Source organism: Solenopsis invicta, chromosome 9, assembly GCF_016802725.1.
Source record: "Solenopsis invicta isolate M01_SB chromosome 9, UNIL_Sinv_3.0, whole genome shotgun sequence".
NCBI classification, from domain to species: Eukaryota; Metazoa; Arthropoda; class Insecta; order Hymenoptera; family Formicidae; genus Solenopsis; species Solenopsis invicta.
In genome coordinates, this window is record NC_052672.1 from 13,395,942 (window position 1) to 13,419,595 (window position 23,654).

The 23,654-nt window shown below is 41.1% G+C and overlaps 1 protein-coding gene and 1 long non-coding RNA gene across 3 annotated transcripts in view; one reads left to right on the forward strand and one right to left on the reverse strand.

Annotated features, from left to right (window-relative positions):
* Positions 1-23,654, forward strand: part of LOC120358650 — a 423,202-nt gene that overhangs the window by 11,069 nt on the left and 388,479 nt on the right. For both annotated transcript variants that reach the window (XR_005575556.1, XR_005575555.1), the window contains exon 2: positions 8,577-8,709. This is a non-coding gene — a long non-coding RNA (uncharacterized LOC120358650). The remainder of the gene's footprint in view (positions 1-8,576; positions 8,710-23,654) is intronic.
* Positions 1-23,654, reverse strand: part of LOC105193470 (epithelial discoidin domain-containing receptor 1) — a 147,707-nt gene that overhangs the window by 5,597 nt on the left and 118,456 nt on the right. Inside the window, exons 8-15 of the mRNA XM_039453531.1 lie at positions 21,012-21,351; positions 18,920-19,110; positions 18,462-18,643; positions 14,680-14,802; positions 12,777-12,886; positions 8,488-8,688; positions 6,816-6,908; positions 26-167 (exon numbers count right to left, since the gene is read on the reverse strand). Of these exons, the coding sequence (XP_039309465.1) occupies positions 26-167; positions 6,816-6,908; positions 8,488-8,688; positions 12,777-12,886; positions 14,680-14,802; positions 18,462-18,643; positions 18,920-19,110; positions 21,012-21,351 (1,382 nt within the window). The remainder of the gene's footprint in view (positions 1-25; positions 168-6,815; positions 6,909-8,487; positions 8,689-12,776; positions 12,887-14,679; positions 14,803-18,461; positions 18,644-18,919; positions 19,111-21,011; positions 21,352-23,654) is intronic.

The window sequence follows — 23,654 nt, forward strand, 5'->3', positions numbered from 1 at the left end:
CGAATACAGAATACTCGCGGCTTACCAAAAATATTGATTCCCAGGCCATCCATCGTACCGGCAACGGCATGGTTCCGTCTACCTTGTAGTAATCGCAGGAGTACAGCTCGTTGTCCGTGCCAAAGTCCGAGATTTTGATATGATAAGCCTTACCGACCAAACAGTTTCTACAAATAGAATTACGACGTATAAAGACAGCGAAATGATTTTATCAGAGCACGTATTATGGAGCTTTTCGGAATGGAATCTCATCGGAATCATTCAATTATTTCCTATAGATTTCTATTGTGTTCTCTATGGGAAATGAAGTAATTCGATCGAAATCCATTCAGAACATTTCCATAATACGTATCCTGTTATCGTTGTGTATGTGTGTGTGTGTGTTTGGTGTGTATGTACGTGTCGAGAGGAAATCTGCATCATTTTACATTTATTTTGTATTACTCTCAATAATCTCCGCGGATCGCTGATTTCAATGCTCGTGATCGATCGGAAAATACAACGCTTGGACTTTGAGATAAGTCGAGTTTTTCTAGAAAACGAGTTCCGTCGCAATTTGCGTGCGCTATCGGTCGGATCGAATACTTTTCCGAGCGGCTCGTCTGAAACGAAAGAGACGCAGTCGGAGATCGATCTCGCGCCCGGTACGTGGGGTGCATAGCGCGCCCGCCAATCTGCATACGCGTACGCATTCTGTGCATGGCAGTCAACCGGAAGCGAGGATGGTTGTCTACATGTAACATTTGCTCGTGTATGTGGTCGAGCTGCGTTTCCTGCCCAAATACACGCGGGTATGCAATTATACTCGACGCGTGAATAAACTTTCTCTGTATTGAATTATCGCCCGGCCAATCGTCGTTCCCTCTTGAGAGAAAGGCTTAATATTAAGCATTCATCTGTTTGACGGTATCCGCGGAGCGGTAGTCATGTAGTCATATAAGTCTTAATATATGGATGTAGTTACTTAATCTATCTTATCGCGAACGTGTCTGATATTTCATTTCGTTCGTCCTTTGAGCGGGCTCCACTAGAGATACGTTCAAGCATTTCTCTGAGGAGAACTTAGAGACGGATAAGCATTCATGTAACTTCCGCTCAAAGCTCCGGACCATTGACCAGTTCGCTTTAAAGACGAACTAATCTTCGCTATCTGAGAGACGACCAGCCAAACGTTATCCGAGTAGCATGGCTATGGAATAGATAGAATCAATTAATTTCGCCGCCGGAACAAAGCTCCAATTTGGTGGCAGAATCTGGTTAATTAGAGGCGCTTTATCGATCATTGCTATTGGTTACTTCGCCATCGGGCTACTGCGTCGATGGGGCTGACCCCGGCCCTCCCTATATTGTAGAGTACGACAGTAATGCAATAAGCCGCGTTCACGCCTCGCATTGAAGCTGTTGCAGTATAAATCAGGTGTGATGATCTCCGTTCCACAATCTAATGCTGTTAGAACTTTGATCGCACGCATTAACATAAAAAGTAACAAATTATGATGACGAAGGTCCAAAATCTGTGTGAAATTCGTGTCTCATAAAATTTTCATTGCGTAATTAATATCTAGATATCAGATAGTAATGCTTATTATTATTACTAATATATTATTTGGAACGGTAATTTCAGGTAATCTATCTATTATACATTATTATATTCACGACATTGTAGTATTTATTTTAATGATTTTGTGTGATTTTCAAATATCTTGTAAAAGAATTTAAAAACATTGATATCTAATTTTTTCGTATGCAGAAATTTTGCACAGATACATTATTTAAATATATATTAATATGTTATAAAATATCGATATTAAAAAATTACTCGGAATATCTTAGTTAATTAAAATAATAAAATACAATTAAAATATTATTTTCTCAACTTATACTTACTTATTATCTTATTTTCTATTTTAAAATTATTTTAAAATCTCTTTAAAAATTATTATTGAGGAACGAGGATATTGATGACATAATAGTTGCACTTGTAAAAGCGTGAAGAAGAGAGATCCGTGAAAGAAAAAAAAAAAGAAATTAAATTACGTGTGTATACCGAGCATGATGAAAGACCTTCAGGTCTGTGATCGAAATCGGAACAAAGGCAGGCTTTCTTGGCAGAAAGCGGAATGTCTACATTCAGCTCGCGACGACTTCTCTTCGATGGATAAAGAGAATCACCTCTGTCATTGTGCAAGAAGTTGCAAGTCGAAGTTGAACTCGGAATCACTTGGCCATTTGACGCGAGCACGGGCGCTATTATCAATAGGAATAGAAACGTTAAGTGTACTTGGCTGATTGACGCGGTTGTATAATTGAAGTCGAGGTTCCACCAGCGTATCAACATTGAAGTCGGGCGTTGAGTTCGGCCCCAAGTTAGATTGAAAGTTGAATATTGGATATGTTACAAAAGAAACAAATGAACCATCGGAAGGTCTCTCGGAGGCAGAAGTACGGTGAGGAAGCGAGCGTAGAAGAAAAGCCGTCTTCTTTGAATTTTTAACCGGTTGTTCGAACACGTAAGCTCTCGTCAGCGAAGAATAAAATTCTTGCATACAGCCTTCGATATTCTCGAGGGTGGATAAGGAGAATCGTGGCCTCTCCTCTACCGCCCGAAGTTGCATTTTAAATCCAATGTTGGGATCGGCGAGGTCGAATGACTGTATTACGAGTTAAACGCGCAACACTTTGGTATTAAAGTTTTCCTGTACTTCCTGCGCAAAGAAAAGCTTGAATTTTGCTACAAAAGAAATGCATGAATGAAAGTAGTTTCGGATCTTTCAACAAAAATTTATTTTTCCTTTGCACGGAAGCGGAATTAATGTTCATAGAGCATTTTTGAGTAAATTGAAATTAAAAATTGCAAAAGTCACGTGATATTTTGACTGTGAAAGTCAATGGTAGAAAAAAATATATATATATGTATATATAATATTGGGTATAGTACACTTGTTGCCAGAAGGAAACCGAAAGAAAACTCGTCCGATATATTTGCGATTCAAAATAGGATGAAGGAAATCTCTTTTACCGGAATGCGAAATACCCCGCATGCGGGAATACAGAATGCGGGCTTTTGCTATTCCTGCTCCTTTAGACGTACCTACGTTTACTCGTGGTACTCGGCCACACTATCGCCAATCTCCGATGTTGCACATTAACAGAATAACATTATCAGTATTATTAGCAAGTTGTATTATAACGCGAGATTTTACCTCTGTTTCCGTGTATACAGTACCGATCTTTATATTTCTTCCGGTTGGACAAACACTCCCGTACTGCGAATCCACTAGCCTTTCCATCTTTAAAGCTTACATAGAGCTATATCGATCTTCTCATTCGTTGGTATTCTTTTTTCCATTTGAGCCAATTGAATTGCATTACCGTTTGATCAGCAATCGATCCCTTCCTTCTTTTTCACTTGGCTTGGCTCCGACAATGACTCTATAGCTATAGGGCGCACTCGCGAATGAAATAAGAGGCTGCGATGGATTGGCAGTTTGTCTCGGGCGAGGAGTCGGTAGAACATCCTCGGTACCCGACCAACCGGTTCCGATAACGTTTAAACTCTATAGCTGGGAATCCTTCGCTCCGGGTTCAATTTAAATGAATAAAAATGTTTCGCTTCGCTCTTTCTCGTTTATATCGTGATAGATAAATCGCAAAGGTCGTTCGATAGAAAGGGCAAAAATGCATTTTCGAAAGTATCGCGTACGCGCCATTGATACCCGCAATGTCCATTTCTCTTTTGACGCCGCCAGTCACGAAGAATTTATGCCCCACGGTGGAATTCCCATACGGTCGCGTATTTCACTGAATATCGTCAGTTCGTCACGCTGACGTGTGCCATCAAAGTGGAAGTTCAGCGGTGGTGCCATTAAATTCTGATTAAATTTTGATTAAATCCCGGCGCCTATACAAAAGGCATCGATCTATTTGCAACGCGATCGGATCGTATCCCGCTTTTTTCTCACAAAAGCACAGAGAAGGATAACGCACCGCGGTTTTGATGCGAGTGCCGCTAAAATTTTATAAAGCTCCGTGTGCAGCTTGTTAAAAATTTAACCAAAGGATTATGGTTGCTGCAATCGCAGACGCGGACATTCCACTCCCTCGAAGTGCTCTTGAAAATATTTTGCAATTTGCAACGCCATTAGCATTTTGCATTGTGAAAATGTGAGTAACGTAAATTAGATATATATCTTATTTCCAACACCTAATACGTAATACTTCTCATAGTCGTTGTTTATGTCTACATTATTGTATTAACATCGTCATAAATTTCAATGACAACGCCGAATTATTTATATATTTTGAATTACTCGTATTACATACAATTTAAATGAATATTTCATTAACTTAATTGTACAATGACGATGAAGTACGTGAGATAGAGATGACACAGAGTCAATTCTACGACGATACTTTGAAACGATATTTCTGCACTCGACGGATCGAACCGTGTCAAAATGCTGACGGGGCTGATATCGTCATGAAAGCTTCGCAGGAAGTGTCTTTCGCTATACATTAAGATTTACGAGCGTGTGTTTGAGAGACACTGTCCAGCCGGAAACTAGGTCCCACGTGCTATGAGAGCTCGGCGGTTTGCGCGAATGTGCGCCCGCGTGTGTGCGGAAGATATACATATATGCACATATGTGCATCTAAACGTCCTATCGATTCGGCGAGATGGCCATTGCATTTCAATAACAGCCACGTAGATGGACTTCGTTCCATATACGAGGCGTACTTTGTATTCGTAGATCGATGATCACCGATACCGGTCACTGTATATACGTTATGTATACGTTACGTGGCACGAAGGTCATCATGAGGATTTATCTGTGCAATATTAGGGGCTTGGAAATTAAATGGGACTGATTTGAAAGCGCGTATGTAAAGCTCGGAAAAAGATGCAAAATGTATAGAATGATTAACTAATAAATTACGCAATTCGTAATATTAAAATTTTAAAATTGCAATATTTATGAGATAGACGGATGCAACACATATTTTATATTAAATCAGTATTTTCATTAATATTACAGGCGTCTGCGCGTTACTTGGTGGTCGATGGAAAATTCAAGGAGAATAATCGGCAAGTTCCGCCATTAAAATTTCATTACTATGGCACAGGCCATCTTAAATTTTTAACTTATGCTTTTAGTAAAGGACGTGTTTGGATCGAAATATATATAAAAAAATGTATGTGCGCTTTTTTTTTTTTAAACAATAATCAGACCTTTTCCAATCTCGACTTATACTTGATGCGTATGAGGCGGAGAGCCTTTTAGCGCTTGAAAGGAAAATCGACCGCAAACGTGACAAATATTAGGCCATTATGTTGGATTGAGGAAGGTGGCTATTGTGTGCTCGAAGTCGCGCACTTTGGGGCTGCTCCTGCGAGAAACGCGGAGGAATCAGTCGGCGTGCGGTTTTCCCGGTCACACAATATTAGAAGCTGATCCAGATGGCTACGACGAATTGAATCGCGACTGGCTTAAGGAAAAAAAGTAAAACCGAAATAAAAGTTGAAAATTTTCTACACCGAGTGCGTCGCACTTGCCAGTCGCAAACTAGCTGCTTGCTTCTCTCGCTGCATTCCTCGCGACGATTCACTAACAAATCGTTGATTTCCCATGCGGTTCCCGGCACCGTTTGTTTTGGGGCTTATGGAAATGCACTGCGGGGGTTGGTATAATTCAATTTCATCCTGAGAGTGTAACAGGGGGAATCGATATCGGTGCCCCGTCCCGTTTTAACGGGCTGCTCTCGACGTGGTAAAATCCTCCATCTCTACGTACACGCTCCCGAGTACAACCACACGCCGCGAGAACATCTCTGTTAGTTATTAGACTGTGCCAATTAAAGCGGACGGCGCAATCTCAAACGGGATCGCGAGAGGGCACATCCGTCGAACGATAATCTCGATTCGCGACGAATTTAAAGTCGATAGCACGGACGGAGTCTTGTTAGCCGGTGAAGCGGAAAGCGGGACGGGGGGAAAAATACGCCCGGGAGGAGGGGGAAGGGCGAGTGAATTTACGTCAGAGAGATAAATCAAGAGCGCAACGGATCCATTTATCCCTTCCGCAATAACGTAAAAACCATGCCGTGACATTCACGCCGCGCTATACCTCTTCCGTGCGTTTGGTTCGCGACCGACTTTTGAAATTACTTTTCAATAAAAATCGCGCGACGGGATATACATCGCGTTTTTCAACCGGTTTCCCTCTGCGTCCGCCTCCTCCCTTCCGTCCGGGTTCAACCACGGTTGCGCTAGGAATTGTAAGTCCCTCCGCGCATATTGTTGCCGCCGCGGAAGCGTTATAATTTTCCTCGCGTCACGTCGACCGAGAAGATTCCCTTGTAATCTTACATCTCCTCGACGCGCATCGATGCACTCGCGCGAGAAAGAGCTTCATATTCACGCCTGTATATTCAAATCTCCCTGATTCATTCTCCAATTTCGTTTAATCTAAGAATCGCATGCGGGATATAACGGGATCTTTTCACCCTGCACCGCCTACCGAATGTATATACGTATATTGTATATATGATAAAAAGATTAGTCATCTTGAGTTTTATAATTACATCATGGAGAATTAATAACGCGCGATCGTTGGTCTATAAGCTCGTGTAGCTTAATGTGCAAATCGCGTACTATGCAAACTGAGGACGGAAACCGTGTAAAGTGTTTAGGTACAGAGTGAATACCGGTCGAGGACGATAAAGCCTCCCCCGCGCCCGCATACGTAAGTTTATTCTCGAGAGATGAAAGCGAATCCGTGAGAGATTTCGTTTCGGCAAAGTCCCATTGTACTCACCTAGTAGCCAGATCCCGATGAACGAAGTTCAGGTTCTCCAGATACCGCATGCCCGACGCGATCTGCGCCGCCATGTAGATGAGACAGTTGAAACTGAAACGACGACGAAATGGCGTGAGTTTCCTAGCGACGAAGTTAAGGTATTCGCACTCGAATATATGCCCGACCGCCGCCGCCGCCTCCGCCGTCACCGTCACCGTCGCCGTCGCCGTCGCCGTCGCCGTCGCCGTCGCCGTCGCCTCGAAGGGATTCCTCCGAGGTGTAGGTCGACGGGAATCGGAGGCTGCGTCGGGGGCTGTGCGTCGCTCACGATTAATAAACGCGTCAAACTCTCGCGCGGGAGAAACTTATTGCGTGTTAACTTCAGCGACGGCAGTTCGTTGGAAATGAAACCGACCTCCGGTTCGTTAGAGACGATTGCAGCACTACGGGAGCCGTAATCTTGAATACTTTAAGCCCGGTAACAACAGCGCGTTGCCATACGCCAACGTAGTCATATCTACGTACATTACGTAATGTCGCGGTATGATTCAGCATTAACATTACAATAGATGATGAACCGTCAAACGACGTCAGATCAATGAAGAATCAGAATTTCTTTTTGAATTTGCATGGCTAGACGACGTAATTAATCTTCAAGATCTTAATGGCCCGCTATTAGAAAAGAGTATGAATTTCTCTCTCGTTGCATTTTTTTTTTTTTAAGCGGACCATATCTCGGCGAATTGTTGAGATTTGTTGCGATATTTAACGCCGTAGTCTCAATATCAAAAGCATTGAAGGCATTTGATATCGGTCGATCTCACACACATTCCTTTTTTCTTTCAACGTGACTTCGACGGAATATTAAGAGTTTTTAACATGCAAAATTAAAAAGTCGATACCGCGGCTTACCATGTTAAAGGACCGTATACTTATCTACAGTGCGCGGCACTTATCGGCGAGCGCACATTCCCTGGTCTTTTTATCGGTGATACAAGGAAATCCGGAATGTGCGAATTGGAATTTATAATACCTATTATCGCTAAGGATGTGATCGCGAATTTTTTCAAGCGACGTAACGTGCGAATTAATCGTCGCGGCATAAATATTTAGCTGCACCTTCAGTAGGATACGTCTCATGTGACAATCGAAAATCTTTATGGCGCATTAAGCAAATCTATACATATATGTATGTTTATTTTTACAAAGCGGGATATTGCTTTCGAACTCACATGGATATACGTGTTTCATGACTTTTTGCCAATTTTATTCACGAAAGGTACTCCAATTTGATATTTTTTGAAGATACTGCGTTGCTTTTATTTGGAAACGTTCAATTTCCGCGGCGACTGTTACATGAAACATCCTGCGCGCACGCCATTTTTTTCGGAAAAACGACAGCGAATGTTTTAATAAACATTGCTCTTTCACTATATCAATAAAATAACAAGTCGGCAGAAAAAAAATAATTGAAGGCGATACATGTAAATTGCATTTTAGTAACGAAATACAAAAATAGAAATTTAACAATTATCACGTAAATTGAAGGGTAATTTGTTTCAAATTTAGAAATTAGCGTAATAGCAGGTATTAACGCTAATTAATAGTTAAATTGGGAGTGTACGGAGAGAATTATGCCGGGTTTTGATTAACGTCAGAATGCGTCACTGGAAAGTGTCCGGAGTGTTACCTGAGTGTCTTGACGCCAATTGGCATGGAATGCGCGTCCTCGGCAGTGATATGCGTCTTGAGGAACTGACAGAGATCCCCGTGTTCCAGATATTCCATCACCACGCAGTACGGTTCCTCGCGGTAACAGGCGCCCAGGACCCGAGCGATATTGCGATCTTCCAGAGCAGCTAGAATTCTCACGTCCCTTTGGAAGTCCAACCTGTGCGCAAGAGCAACCCCGGTGAGTTATCACTAATGCTATAACTAATTAATCCCGCGAGAATTTCTCAAAATGAAAGAAGATTAATTTTATACTCGATTTACGTATGGCGACGATTACATTATCGCGTAACGATTATCGTACGCGCGTAGGTCTGAACGCATCCAATTTTAAAGATAAATCTTTAAAACGCGGAACGTATACTCGTATGTTCGTATTTTTAAAAATATGAAAAATACGATGTATATACACTGAAAACAAATTGTTTATGTTCAAATAAATATATTTATTTTTTAACATTATTTCCTTGATTAAAAAAAATATTTCCTAAGTTTAAAAATACATTGTTATTTTAACTACTAGTTAATATTTAAATGAACGGAACTATGTTAAAATAAATATTATATATTTACTTGAATATAAAAATTTTTTTTCGTTGTGTATACATATATAAATTAACAAGGCAATAAGGAAAGTAAATTTGATATCACTTTAAAGCAACAAAAATCTGATGTCTGTCTCAGTGATAATAACTTTCGTATCACGTTGTACGCTTTTTGCATTGTGATCGCGACGCTCGTGCAACATAAACTGCCGCAGTCGCCATCCAGTTCGTTGGGTCATGTACTTCCGGATAAGGAAAACTCTTTCCAGCGTATGAGTACATTGCGCGACGCGCCTCTCCACGCAGCGTCGTTTCTTCGGCCTTACTTACGATCGGCTCGGTAATGGCACTCTCGCGTGATAGCTTAATGCGACCGTTAACGAAACTACAGCGCCCTGTGTATATCGATTCCGCCGTAACCGCCGTAAACTAAGAATCCCGCTGGCCGATTGTCGCGCGGCACCTTCGAGCCTTGGCGGCGTGGGCGAAACACACGGTCCTGTCGCCGGTCACTTTATGCAAAGTAGCCCGTTTAGCATTACCGTCGCTCCTAGGGCAGGCTAATGACGTCGCATTAGCCGAAAGTTCGTATTCGCGGTACAGTTTCTCCTCTTTCGTGTCGTTGGCATCGGCGCGACGCGGTCGGATACGCCGAATCGTTCCCGATTCTGCAGTGGCGGCGTGCACGATGCCGCAAACGTGATGTCGAATTCGTAATTTAATTTTGATTTCGATCTATGATTGCGGGATCGTCGTTTAATCTTGCCGCCAACCATCTTTAACAACGACACGTGACAATAAATATAAATCTGTAAGAGAATCGGGTGCTGCTACTATGAAACAAATTTCGGAGAACGTATGAAGCACTTAACCCTTTCGCACTCGTCGTTGCCCCGAGGCAACAATTTTCAGATCTATTCAGATGTCAAACTAATCGATATTTGAACAACAATAACGTTTTAATTTCTCCGAAACCGTTAATAGGAGAATTATGAAACACTTTAGGTACCATTTCTACACTATTTTAGGAACAATTTTAGGAACAATAATAGGAATAATAAATAGAGAAAAAAAATTGTTTTCGAACAGAACCAATTCGGGATTGAAAGGGTTAAAATTGTATTGGGATTTAATTATTGAGTGTAACTTTACGAGTTGTATTTCATTAAGATAAGATTGAAATTGCGCGTAGCAAACATTTTAATGAATTAGCAGCTTCTCTTAAGATAATGAAAGTTTATGCCCGCGATGTCGATAGCTTGGGAGATAACGAGAGATGATATATCTGCCGTTTGCCTAGAATGGATGCAAATCGGAGCAGTCGAGTCCATGTTATTTTTAATAAAGTATCTCAGCGCGATAGCGTATAAAACATTCCTTATCTACCGTCAGCATGGTATCCTCCTACACGCGCGGGCATTCTCTATTGTATTTTTTTTATTTGCAATCGCGACTCTACACGCACGAGTGCGTAGAGTACAAATTTCGATAAGAAAGTAAAACGTAACAGCAAGCAAACAACAAATCGATTTTAAATATATTTAAACGAATTAAATTCTAAATATAATTAAACAAAGTTAATGATATGCAGTAAAAATGTAATTAATATTAGGATAACAAGGGAATGAATTGAGGCGAGAAAGGTGTTCCATTTATCTCTCGCGATGCGATGCGTGCGTAAGAGTGCGGTTCCCATCGCAGTTGCTCGCGTTTCGACGCGGAGGGCGAACTCGCCGACGCAGTCACGAGATGCTATAAGTCATCCGCGCGATAGAAGCTTGTTGCGTGAGCGGATGCTGAGGATTCGCCGAGGATTTTTCGGAGATCTCTCTCCCGCAAGATAAAATATAACGGGTCTCAGAGGGACTGTATCTACTCGTTGTATATGGAATCGACAGAGCTGTCGTGATTTTGGTCCGCAAATTGTTTCGGCACTTGAAAATCGATCTCTTAATTAAAACGTTTAAATATCGATAGTTCTCGCGTGGTATTTTTTTGTAAAGATTTAACGAATCGATCAATTACGGGAAAATTAATTCTCTTGGGAAACAGTGGAGCGTCGAGATGAAGAATACTCAGAGCGATTGTGGTAACGGTTAACAATAAATTAATCACTTTCGTAAGATGCTTGTGCAATCACTTTGCACACAACCGATGATGCACCATGCCGGGCACTGTTACGGAATTGCAATATGCAGCGAAACTGCTCGCGGAAGTAGGTACACTCGTGCACGCTAAATCAGCCAAATTGCTCGCTATTCTCCCTCGCATCGTCTGAGACGTCCGACAGATTGCTTCGCGGACGGAGTCGACGAAATTTCTCTTCGGCTCGATGCCAGAGTCTGCCGAGCGCGATGGATCCCAGGCGGTACGGTATCTAACGATGGGCGAGGGGGCGAGAGGGCAAGGGCCGTCGATTTTCGTCGATGTTCGTCGGAGGAAACCTTTGTCATCTCCGCTCCACGAGGTCTTCCCGTCGCCCTTCGTTCCGCACACATCGGCCCGCAGCGCGCGGCCAAAGTCGGCCCGATACCCTATCTCTCCCGGTCATTGTATGCAAATTCGTTCCATTCGTGGAATCGAACTGGTCTTTTTCTGATGTCTGACGCGATAGCCGCGAGAACGATCATCCGGGAACGGTATATCCGGACGTTTCGCCGCCGCGGGGCTTCCTCGGGCCGGACGCTGCGTCGCGACGCGACGCGACGCGACGCCGCGAGTCGTCGCATGCACTCGCCCGGAGAGAACACGGACGGGGACCGCGCGCGTTCCTCTCTATCTCCAAATTCGATGTGTCATGTGTTGTTGCCATGAGAACGGTCTCTCTCGCATAATTTAGTTTCCTGCTCTCTTCTTCCGCTATCGCATTTTTGAATGCGAGCGACTTTCGCCGCGCTTATGTGCTATTATGGGGACGACCGTTACGCAAATATTTTCTCTTATGCGAGTTTCAATATTGCAGGATATCGAGCTGAAAACGAGACCCTCCTTTCGACTAACAATGACTGAAATTCTCTAGACATTTTTTCGAATGTGTATTCTATCCAATTTGAGTTATTCTTAATTATTCTTGTAGGTCGCCATTGCTTCTATTTAATATGCCATCAATTTAAACTAAAACAATGAACTTAAACAAGTTAACTGGATAAATGTTAAATTTCACTCAAATTTAATTTATTATTTATTAACAATAAGTCAATACGGTCAATACTTTGAAACTGAGTAATTTAACCACAGAAATGGGCTGATTAGATAAAGTTATTCTTTTAACTTTAAAATAAATTTCGACACACATAGGTTAAAAATAAAATGTTATTTAATTGAAAGAATTGGATCGATTCTATAATATTTAACAGTGTATTCTAAAAAAAGTTTTCCAATAGATCTAAGCTGGCTAACTTTTTTATCTGGCATTTTGCGTTTCATTTGTCAGATGCGCTCTGAAATTTCATCTTTTTGACGCCGGCTATCGATTCTAACTTTTCTGGAAACAAGGTAACTCATAATCTGTCGGTCGTTACCAATAACGAACGTCGCGTAAAAATCGCGAATGCGACCCGACAGCAGGTGTAGAAACGCGTTTTCATGCGAACGTAAAAGGTTTATGTCGTATACGAAGAGGAAGGGCATGCTCGTTCAATCGAGCGTCACCATAACGAAACAGAATGCAAATTGCGGCTTCCATATGGACGTGTATACTCACTTTTCCTTTTCGCTGGCTTCCGGCAGTAAAAACTTGACGGCGACGAGCCGCTTGCCAAGGGTAGTCGTCGTTCCGTATTCCGGAATCCCTTCAGCTTCCGCCACGTATACCTTTATATGCATAATTTGTTTGAATTGTGTTATGTATATGCATAGAAGCTACTCGTGTTCGGGAGAAATTTGGCAGAAACAAAATTTTGTAATCTGTCGTGATTTTGACGTACGTGATTTTACATAAGCCAACTTTTGGCTAATTTTGCTTGCCATGTTTCATTCATTTAAATAAATAGTAATAATTTTTTTTTGCAAAATCAGTAACTTTTATTCTTTTACAGTATAATATGCTGCATAATTGAAAAGCTAATAGAGTGAAAGTTACTAATTTTGTAAAAACAAAAAAAAACAATATCGAGAAAATTTGACAAATATAAAAAAAATTGTTTTCTTATTAATATTCTTTTCCGTTTTTAATCTTTTCATATTATTTCCAAAGAAAATACAAATTCTTTCTCGACACAGCAAAATTTAAATAAATACAAACCAAAGGGGAAATTCATACAATTTACTTATATAATTGGAAGAAAGATTTGTTCTGCACAATTTTATCCTTCTTTTACTTTACAACAATACAAATAAAAAACAAAATACATTTTTTTCATCATCAGCTGATAATATGCGAAGATAGAGAATTTTCTTCAGACAACCTTACTAATCGTAGCCTACAGGTTTAGAACGAAAGTAAAAGATGATCGATTATCGTAATGCATCGCGTAATTCATCACGATTGTACTCTGCCGCGACTTCCGCGTGAGAGATTCGACGATCTTCCGGCGATCTCGCACGAAGACAATTGATCTCGCAAGTCGAGCGGGACTTAAGATCGACGTATCCAATCTCGCGAACTCGTGGGAAGCACTCCCGCACGATCGCGCCTGCATGCGGATGCATCCGCGTTCACGGAAGCCTGACGCGGCAACTGGCGAACTGTGCGAAACGAACGAGCGAACGTTTCGGCGATCCTCCTCCTCCTCCTACTCGTCTGTCGTCATTAACGACGTGTCGTCGGTACCCGGGGCGGGAAACAAAAGGGAATTATTAGCCGCTCTAACGCATCCTAAACTGATTATCCTCGACGACCCCGACGAGGCGCCATTGTACCGAAGAATAACGCGTCCCGGGCACTTCATTAATCGACGTATTGTTGCGCATCCTGCGCACGTTGAATTGCCTGTGCGCACCGTGCGGCCAACAAACGGATTGATTTCGCGATCGTCGCCGTGTCGGAGGAGTTGCGACACATCGTGTAAATTCACGCGGGATAGCACGAACTTGCTTTTTATTCGCGTGCAACTAACGGCAAGGAGTAATGTTGATAAATTAATTGTGAAAACTCCATGTTTTTTAAAACGATGATAGACTAGTTAATTTTTCCTAAATAATTTTTAAAGCGAGAATTAGAGAATACAAATAATACGCTAAAACACACACAAAAAAGGCAAAAAATTACAAAGTCACACAGAAAGAATAGTTTTACTAATTAAAATTTTAGCTAGATACAAATCTGAAAATAATTTGTCGGATCATCAAAATAATTATGAAAGGCGTGAAGAGCAATGTTGCCAAAAGTTTTGACAAATTCTAGCAAGCAGCTTGAAGTTTTACATTTAATTATTTTAATCATCTAACAAAATTATTTTCAGATCTGTGTTCAATTGTTTCAAATGTTTAGATAGCAAAATCGTTCGTTCTGCATCACTGCAAGTTCCCGAAGTTGAGATATCGTCGGCATTAAGTGCGATTGATTAGCGTAACGGACGCATCAGGGCTTTGTCGGTTTAACCAGCGCCCGTGTCTAATTGGAAATATACACTTATTATTCGCGAATGCAATAACAATGCTATTACCGTTCCGAAGGCGCCTTCGGCGAGCTTGGAGAGCATGCGAAGGCGATGCCGTGGGAAGAGCGGTACGCTGGTCTGCTCCAGACGTCTCTTCAGGGCCGAGAGTACCTCCTGTTGAGTCGGCGACTGCAACACGAAAGCGCAAATGCATTGTGCGGGCTATCCGACGATAATCAACGATCTATGATCACGCTAGTCGCGCCGGGGCGCATCGTGGGTATCGCAGGATCTACGGTCGTCATTCGACAAACGGCTTACCCCCTTCGATATCCTCGTGTTCGTCTGCGGATTATCGTGTGCACGGGAGAGCACGCGGAACTGTAGCACAAACTTACAAATGTTCTATTGCTAGTGAAGTATCCTATTGTCGATGGTGGTAAAAGCCGACCCGTAGATAAGACGCGGTAAATCTCGCGCTTTTTTCCCTCGAAATACCTTCCATTCTTGGATCATGCGATATTTTCTAGCGAGATGTACACGCAGTACATTGTAATAACATTTTCGTAAGGAAGAGTGACAAAGAAATTTGAGCGAATTATCACGTGGATCGTTCGAAGAATTAAAGCGGCACGAGATTTATAAATATTTCATTGATTACGAATTGCCGCACGAAAATTAATACAGTCATATAATGTGCTGCGTACGATCATCTATTTTCAATCGGGGGATACGTAAGTGATCGCGGAAGTCGTTCTGAAACTCGACGTTCTCATAAGTGAGAGTGACATGAAAAGAAATATTGTCGAACGCGCCGAGTAATCCCCGTTTTACGGATAACAGTGAATCTGCCGGGAAGGATGATTGGCGTTGCTACGAAGCGTCAAGGCCAGACTCGACGCGACACGGGGTGAAATGTTTTGACTGTTTCGAGTGGCGCTGTCGGGTGTCAATCACGCGCAGACGTCTCGACGTAGACACGGGCACTTTCGGATCTGGAGCGTCCCGTCCCGAGCATTGTGCCCGGATCAATCTCGATTCACGCCGCGGAAACCGTACGCAAAGCGCGATACCAGATGTGTCTATCCGCGGGACACACGCGTATCCCAACGCAGAGAAAGGACTCACTCGACAGTGAAGAAGCCGTTCGCATTCATGGCTTCGAGGGAATCGATCGTGGAGCAGGGCGGCAAATGCTTATCAAGTATTCTCCCTTATGCCTCACCCGCGCGACGTGGACGGGCAGGAATCCCGATCCGAGAAGCAGAATATTATTACAGGACAAAAAGATATTTCGCATATCTAAATCGTCCGGCTCATGATTAACGAGCGACCTCTCGCATTCGTGACAAAATTGGTAATAAAGTATGTCACAATTTTTCAGAGCTCGCTATTTTCATTGAGAAATATGCGAGAGATATACATTTTACTTGACTGTCAAATTTTTTTTCCATGAAAATGTATGTATTAATGGACAGATATAGCAGTCGTGCGCAATGTTATTTCTAAAATATAAAACAAAAAATCAACTAGATTTTATTCTATCTAAAATAATTCGTTTTTCTGTAACATCTTTGTATTATTTTGCCGTTGCTCTAGACGTACGGGGCGTTTATGCAGTTGTTAAAACAAAAGATCCATCACGTCATAAAATTTCATACGTACGGGCCGTATGCTCTCGTCGGCACTCGATACCGGGACGGTTGGCCGTGAAATCAACCCCTATCGCGCGATATTTTTGCGATGTCGGGGTTGGATGGGTCCTACCGCCCGCTGGAGGCGGGGCAGTTGGAAACGTGATTACACGACGCGCTTTCTCTCCGCAATTAACGGAGCGGACTGAACCGAAAGCCGCTGGACCGCGTAATGATGATACATTCCATGAGGGTTACTGCGACAGGCGCATCCGCGAGAGGATCGTCTGTCGACGTGTCCTGTCGACAGGAGTTCGTTTACAGGCCGAACGACGACGGCGATCAATCGATTGAATCCCGGACAGCGTTGACTATGCCGCCAGTCTCCGGCTCTATTTCCGGCGTGTGTGGGACGAACCGCGATAGCGATTTATTGTCTAAGCAGAGCGGCTGTTTTGGCACTCGTCGCTCGCACAGCGATTCGTTCCAATTATCCTTTTCCGAAATCGCGCCGTTCCTCTCACAGGGATATTTTGCGAGATCTGATCACGGAGACTGCCGCGTTAATTATTTCCGTTGTGATACACGTACAAGTTACAGAAAACAATTATTTTTACGCATCAGGTTACTAAAAGTCAAGCTACTAAAAGTGAAAAAAATAATAATAATTCAAGAAAGTTGCAGATATAACAAGTTGCCCAATAGTATAAGTTGAAAAAATTTTAACGTTTTATTATGAGAATATAAATGTTATTTTATTCTATTTTTTTACTCTATTTTTTTAGAAACTAATTATAAAATATAAATTTAAAAAATATTAGATAGCCCATTTATAAAAGTACTTATAAATTATAGGTAGCTTTGTATAAAACAAATTCAACTTTGATGCAAATTTTATATCAATACAGTTCAATTGTTGAATAGTTTTTATCCAGGGATGATTGATACGCACGTAATTGCGCGATAAGAGAAAAATATCCGGTTTTATTGCGATATATTTGCAATCTATTATTCCCGTATGTAAAAAGTGCATAAATTCGGACGGGCATTTCGAAGAGAGCTTCCACTGTATGCGTATGGAGTATCGTCGGCCTCCAGCTGATCGGTATCGCCGTATTGCTGACGCAAAAAAAATATCTGTCAATGCCGATTACACAATGCGCGCTTTTAAATTTATCTTCAGCCGCGATCCCGTGATCCTTTTTACGTCGATGGAGAACCCAGGGGATCGTCTCGCGTGTTCAATGTCGGGGTCCGGAGGGGTTCCTGTGCTCTTTTCCGCCCTCGTACAGAGGCGCTCTGGCATTCTGGATACGAGCTACGTTATACTGTACCCGCGGGAGGTATATCCGCCCCAAATGTTCCGTTCTCGTTCCGCCATATTGATTTAAATTATTAATTGCGAATTTATCTTCGACTGGTGAAAAGTTACGTCTAATGGCGCGACAATGGCGTGCATTTTTCTCGGCTCTTTATTTATAGAGAGCGCATTAAGATCAATCGACGTTATTCATTATTAAACTTTAATTCCATTGCCTTTCCTTTCGATTTTTGATTAATTTGGATTCTCGTTGTTGCCTGGCGATACCCACGATTATACAATACGTATGCTGTGCCAATTAAATTAATCCTTTGCGGCATATATTTTTCTATCAGTTTAATTTTAACGAAACTTGATACACAGGAGATTTTTAGGATTACTAATTTCGAATGCGAAATCCAAATTTGAAAATTTTGAAAATTCAAGGTGTAAAAAATGTAAAAATCGTAAAAAATAGAAGATGACATATTAGTACGTTACTATGCTGCAAAGGGTTAAAGACACTTTTTTTATCCCATTTTTCTTGGATAACACGTTATAAATAAACCATAAATATTAAATGAGAAAAACGTAATATTAACGTATATATACGTATATGTAAGATTTAGACCAAAAATAAACAACTCGATTTATATTAAAAATCGATATTTAATAGAATCTTTTTTTTTTCGTATCATTATTAAATTTTTCTATAATTTTATAATATCGATACATTAGAGAATTAATGAAAAATCCATTTTGTTCATTTAAAAATTGAAAAGTTATTTCTGTTGCATTCTGGTATCGAAATCTTGAGCTTAACGCATATATAATTAAATGAGGTAAACGAAAATAAAATTAAACTCGTAAAGAGATGAATTAAACTCGTTAAGAAATGTGAAAAGAAATGTTACCTTCTTGTCCTCGGTCTTCGTGCCCCGCGAACTCTTGGAGAAGAAAGTATCCTGATCGCCGGTGGCACTGGAAACGGTCGCCCCGCGGCCGGCACCAGCATCCTGATTGAGCAGGGGCACCGTGCCGAGTTCCGGTACCGCATAATCGTACGACGTGTCAACTGCACCGTTCGCGTACACCGCTGCGGATGATATAGCAAAGGAGGAGCGAGCGCAGAAGGGGATGGCGTATTGATTGCGGTCAGAGCGAATGCTTTGTTGCCGGGACGTATGTAGGTGCACACGGCCGTCGGCACAGGAGCCGCGGTGTTTGAATGTGTGTACGGGAAGTGCGTACATATCCATGTGCGTGTACATGCGTGTTTGCATGAGCGTATGCGTGTACGAGTAGTCGTGAATGGATGTAGGTATATATGGACGTACGGATGTAGGTGTAGATGCGTTCGAGCGCCGCATACCTGAGTGATTGATGTTGGTGCTCTTGTTGTTCAGCATCATGTCTTTCATCTCCATAACGACGGTGCTGTAGCTATAGTATGGCGCGTACTTTAGCGCCTGATACGGCTCTTGGTAGTCGTCCAACTTCACGATGTCTAGGAGACGATTTCCGAGGTCGCGCGGCAAAGTCGGCAGGGAACCGCCTGCGTATCTGAGAGAGAAGCGATCGATTAATAGCTGAGATTGTTCCATTTATCATTTATCAGATCATGATGGCCAATAACTTGTTATAACTACATCATTCTCGTTTTCCGATAGAGCATCTACAACGAAATAAGCTGTATTTTCCTTTTTCACGATGCAACACGTATTTTCTATGTTCGTTATATAATCTATCACTTATTTACTCAAATTAGTCTTTTATCAGCCTTTCACTCTGTACCACACTGAGAAAAAAATACCTAACAATGTATTTGTGAGATATAAATTTAATTCACTGAAATAAAACTTTATTTAAATACGGTGAAATAAAATGCTATTCTTAACAAACGCAATAATAAGAAAAACGAGTTATATTTCAGCAAAATGAGATACATGTTTCGCAGAAATGTATATTTCGTCATCACGATCAAATTTTTTTTACAAACAAATATCGAAGAAAAGTCACAAATAATATTTGTTTGTTAATATTTCGACTTTTTCCTCAGTGTATGCTATGCATACATAGCAAAAGTGTAACAAAACAAATATTATATGTGACAGTTTTTTTGATATTTATTAGCTTGAAAAAAATTTGATTGTGACGACGAAATATACATTTCTGAGAAATACATACATTTCATTTTTCTTATTAATTAGCTCATTTGCCAAGAATAAAATTTTATTTCGCTGCATTTAATATTTAAATAAAGATTTATTTCAGTGGAATAAATTTATATCTCATGAATAAATTTATAAGCATCTTTTTCTCTAAGTGTACAAATAGTTTCGTTTAAATCGTAAAACATCAATGCGATCGAATATTATATATGATCCGCATTGCGTTTAAAGAGAATTATGTATACAAAATGTATCGGAATAACTCTGACTTTGCGGACCGTACGGATCTTCGGTTTTCAAGAGCAGTATATTTTCCGCTCGGGAATTTTAGTATTATGTGTGCGGAGCACGCGGTCCGTCAAAGGCCCAGCGCAACATTCGCACGCCTACTTGAAGTTGCACGTTACACGTTCTCTCTTTCGGTACGAAGCTCGCAACTGCAATATCGGATTGCACAAAGCGGACAGGGAGCTCGGAAAGCGGGGGGCGGGGGATCGATGCCGAAACCTGGTGCGGGATGCTTCGGAGTTACGAGGCGGCCGGAGGATCTCCTTTGGAGACATTCGTGCCGCACAAACTCGATATATTGCCGGAGGATGTCCGTTATTGGACGTTATTGGACGTTCGCTAACGAGCACGGTGGATGGAAAGTTTATTGGAAGGCCGCTTCCGCCATCTGAGTGTATGTTCTGGGTGGACACAAACTTGGAAGAAATGAGGAATACGCAGCCTCGTACGACGGTCGTGTTTTATCGTTAAACATGCTCCGCGATGCAAAAACGGATGTTCGCTTATCCGGCCGTCTAGACGTCTATGACTGTGCAATAAATGAGAATGATAAAAAAATAATAAACATCGTTCAGAGTTGCTTGATTTTACTGCTAACTGATAACTGATAAATTTCATTATTGTGAAACTATCGAGATATCATTTCAATGTTGCTAGATTATTATTTTAAAATCGTACGATTCTATTTTGTTCATTCAACAACAAGAGAATTAAATTAATTAAATAATATATACGTGAAAGTGCATCGAAGAAACTATATCCCGGATTTTTCTTACATTGGTTAAGACCGTATTGCTTCTACTCTCTAAAATCTTTGGAGTGGAATCCCACTCTAAAAGTGTGAAAATCCTGCCAGTCTTGACAAAGAGTGGCAGAATTTTCACACTTTTAGAGTGGAATTCCACTCTTTTAGATGAAATTCCACTCCAAAAAATTTAGAGAGTAGCAGTCTCGTTTCCTTTTTATGATATTTTTTTATGTTTTTCATCGAGTAATTGATTGTACCTTTCGTCGTCCTCCAAGGTGTACGCCATGAGAGCCGCGCCTTTCTCCACGGTGGCGCAGGTGGAACCTAAATGCGAAGGGGCTTTGCCGGTCATAGGACTGGCGAAGCACTTGCGTTGCCTGTGTCGCGAAACAATCAGAAATATCGCCACGGCGAGTGAAAGTATTACGGCGGTCAGTACGCCGATCACGATCGCCATGTACGTGGGGTCGTCATGCTTCGCCGTCGAAACAGGGAGCTCGCCCTCGGCGGCGCCGTTTTTCTCGACGAAGACGTCACTCTGGATAGGTGATTCGGTGGTCGGGGCTTCCTCAGGCGTGAAGTTACCATGTGCCACATCTAAATTAGGGGAAGCAAAAAAAAAAGGATTTTTTTAGACTCTTTGAAAGATCACACATAAATGTTCGAAATTTTATCGTACAAATTCGCGGAATTTTTAAATACACATTTATATACATTATTATTATTATTATTTATATTTGAACTCATGATTCTGTAATGCATAATTTTCTAAACATGTTAAATAATATTTGGCGTCTAGTGCAGTGGAATTTGATATACTATAATGCTTTGTGGTATCATTCGTGATTATTATGGCAGTACGATTGCAATTAATAATAACTGTCATTACTGCTATTCCATGCTATTATCTCTGTTATTATTATACTCGTTATTATAATGTTGCTTTAGAGTAGCATGTTTGTCATTGCTATTAAAACGCATCCCGAAGCCTTTGAGAGATATTATTAGAAAAGTTTGTTTTTTAACCATTTAACGCGAGTGGATAGGTATTGTTGACTTGAACTTTGTGCACTACATAATACGAGCATTAAGAAGCGACCCTCACAGAAGGGTGCGTCTAATATATATACGCGCGGAGATTAAGCTAATCGTGCATAAGGCGCGCGTAAAGATCTGCCTTTGAGGACTAAGGATTACAAAACGTATGCGCGCGAGAGATAGATATAGATGCGTACGTACGGGCGTATATAGAGCGTATAATTAACCTATATGCGCTTTGACATACGACTTCACTAAGGATGCTGCGAGGATACAGGTTCGTTACGGGGAGGGTCGTTTGGTTTACTTCTCTCGTAAACGCGAGAGATAACGTTCCCCATTTATTATCGCGATATCGCATGAAAGAGAGACCGGCGCAGCTTTCAGCGTGTAAACATATTATATTACGCTTTTGTCGATGGGCTGTTTTGTGCGCAAAAATTGCGTAATTAAACCCCCGCTGTTTGTTCTTTCAGAGCGTAATTATACGCGTCACTCTCATGGTGTTTAATAATGCGCTTTAACGAAAAACGATACGATACGCTTTCGCGTTTTCTCGTCGTGGTAGCAGGGGGATTACGTTTCATCTTGCCATAATTATGGGGGTGTAGAGAGATGTGTTAGATAAGGATTATTTTTCATACGAAAAGGATGCATCGATGGCACACGTTTACACGTGTACGTTTCTTTCTATCATTTGCGCTTTGTCCGTTTCGATTTCTCATTTTTTTTGTTTTTCTTTTGTTTTGTTTTTTTGTAAGATTAACATTTGGCCGTCGAGCGCAAAGGTAATCCTCTCTGGCTCGTTTTTAAAAAGTATCTGAATTATTACGTTCCATCTGAATTATTGTTATGCTGAATTATTACTTCCCGATACGCCGACAATTTTTAAATCCCATTTTCGTCACAGTCGACGTGCTTCCATTTCGACGAATACGGTGTCACTCGTTTCTGTCGTTGCATTTCACTCGCCCGGTCGACAGAACAAGAAATAACATACACAGGAAGAAACGAAAAAGAATTACGCACACGGGAGCAACGTGCACGGATTCACGGCGTAGCTTCCTAGTTTGCCGTTGCAGCCTTTTTGTGTAACATTCGCATGTGGAATTCTCCAGCAAGTTCTTGCTCGAATTTTTTTACGCGGGAGCGCGCTGCGAAAACTCTATTTCGCCGTTTTACGTGCAGTAAAATAACTTCGTTTTGATGCAATTTCTGCAAGATTGGGTCGGATTATCCATCTAACCCCGCTGTTTCATAGAGTTTTTGCACAATGTGTTCTTTGCAAATTGCGTGTGTTGCAAGGAGCGTTAATTAAATCGATTAATTAAACGCGTCATCATAATCACGAATTCTATCGATGTGTATTTTTATGTTAACGTTTTGCATATTAGTAAATCAAATAAACATTCAAGCATATTGTAAACGTCAGTAGTTGTAGTAACGCTCCCGATGGGGGAGCGCATGTTATTTCAGCTCTATCAAATAATTTAATATCCTATAAACAACAGTAATTGGCATCTTTTTAATTGGTAACAACTAACAATTCATTTAGCAAATAATTTCAGACAGACGATACAGGCAGAATGTGAGGAGAAATTAAATTCTGTTGCCGACGATGTTTGCTTAATCGACTAATAAGCTCGTAACTCGTAACTATACATAACCATCAATATACGTGTTATTGACGGTTGATATAACTTGAAAACGATTTCAACTTATAAACATTTTGATGGAAAGCCAATATTGCTACAGCTTCCCCATCTTTCAACGTTTAATTTTTTTATAATAAATTTTTTATACATCCATATTAATAAATTTACATATATTATAATTTTTATTAATATTTTAATAATATTCTA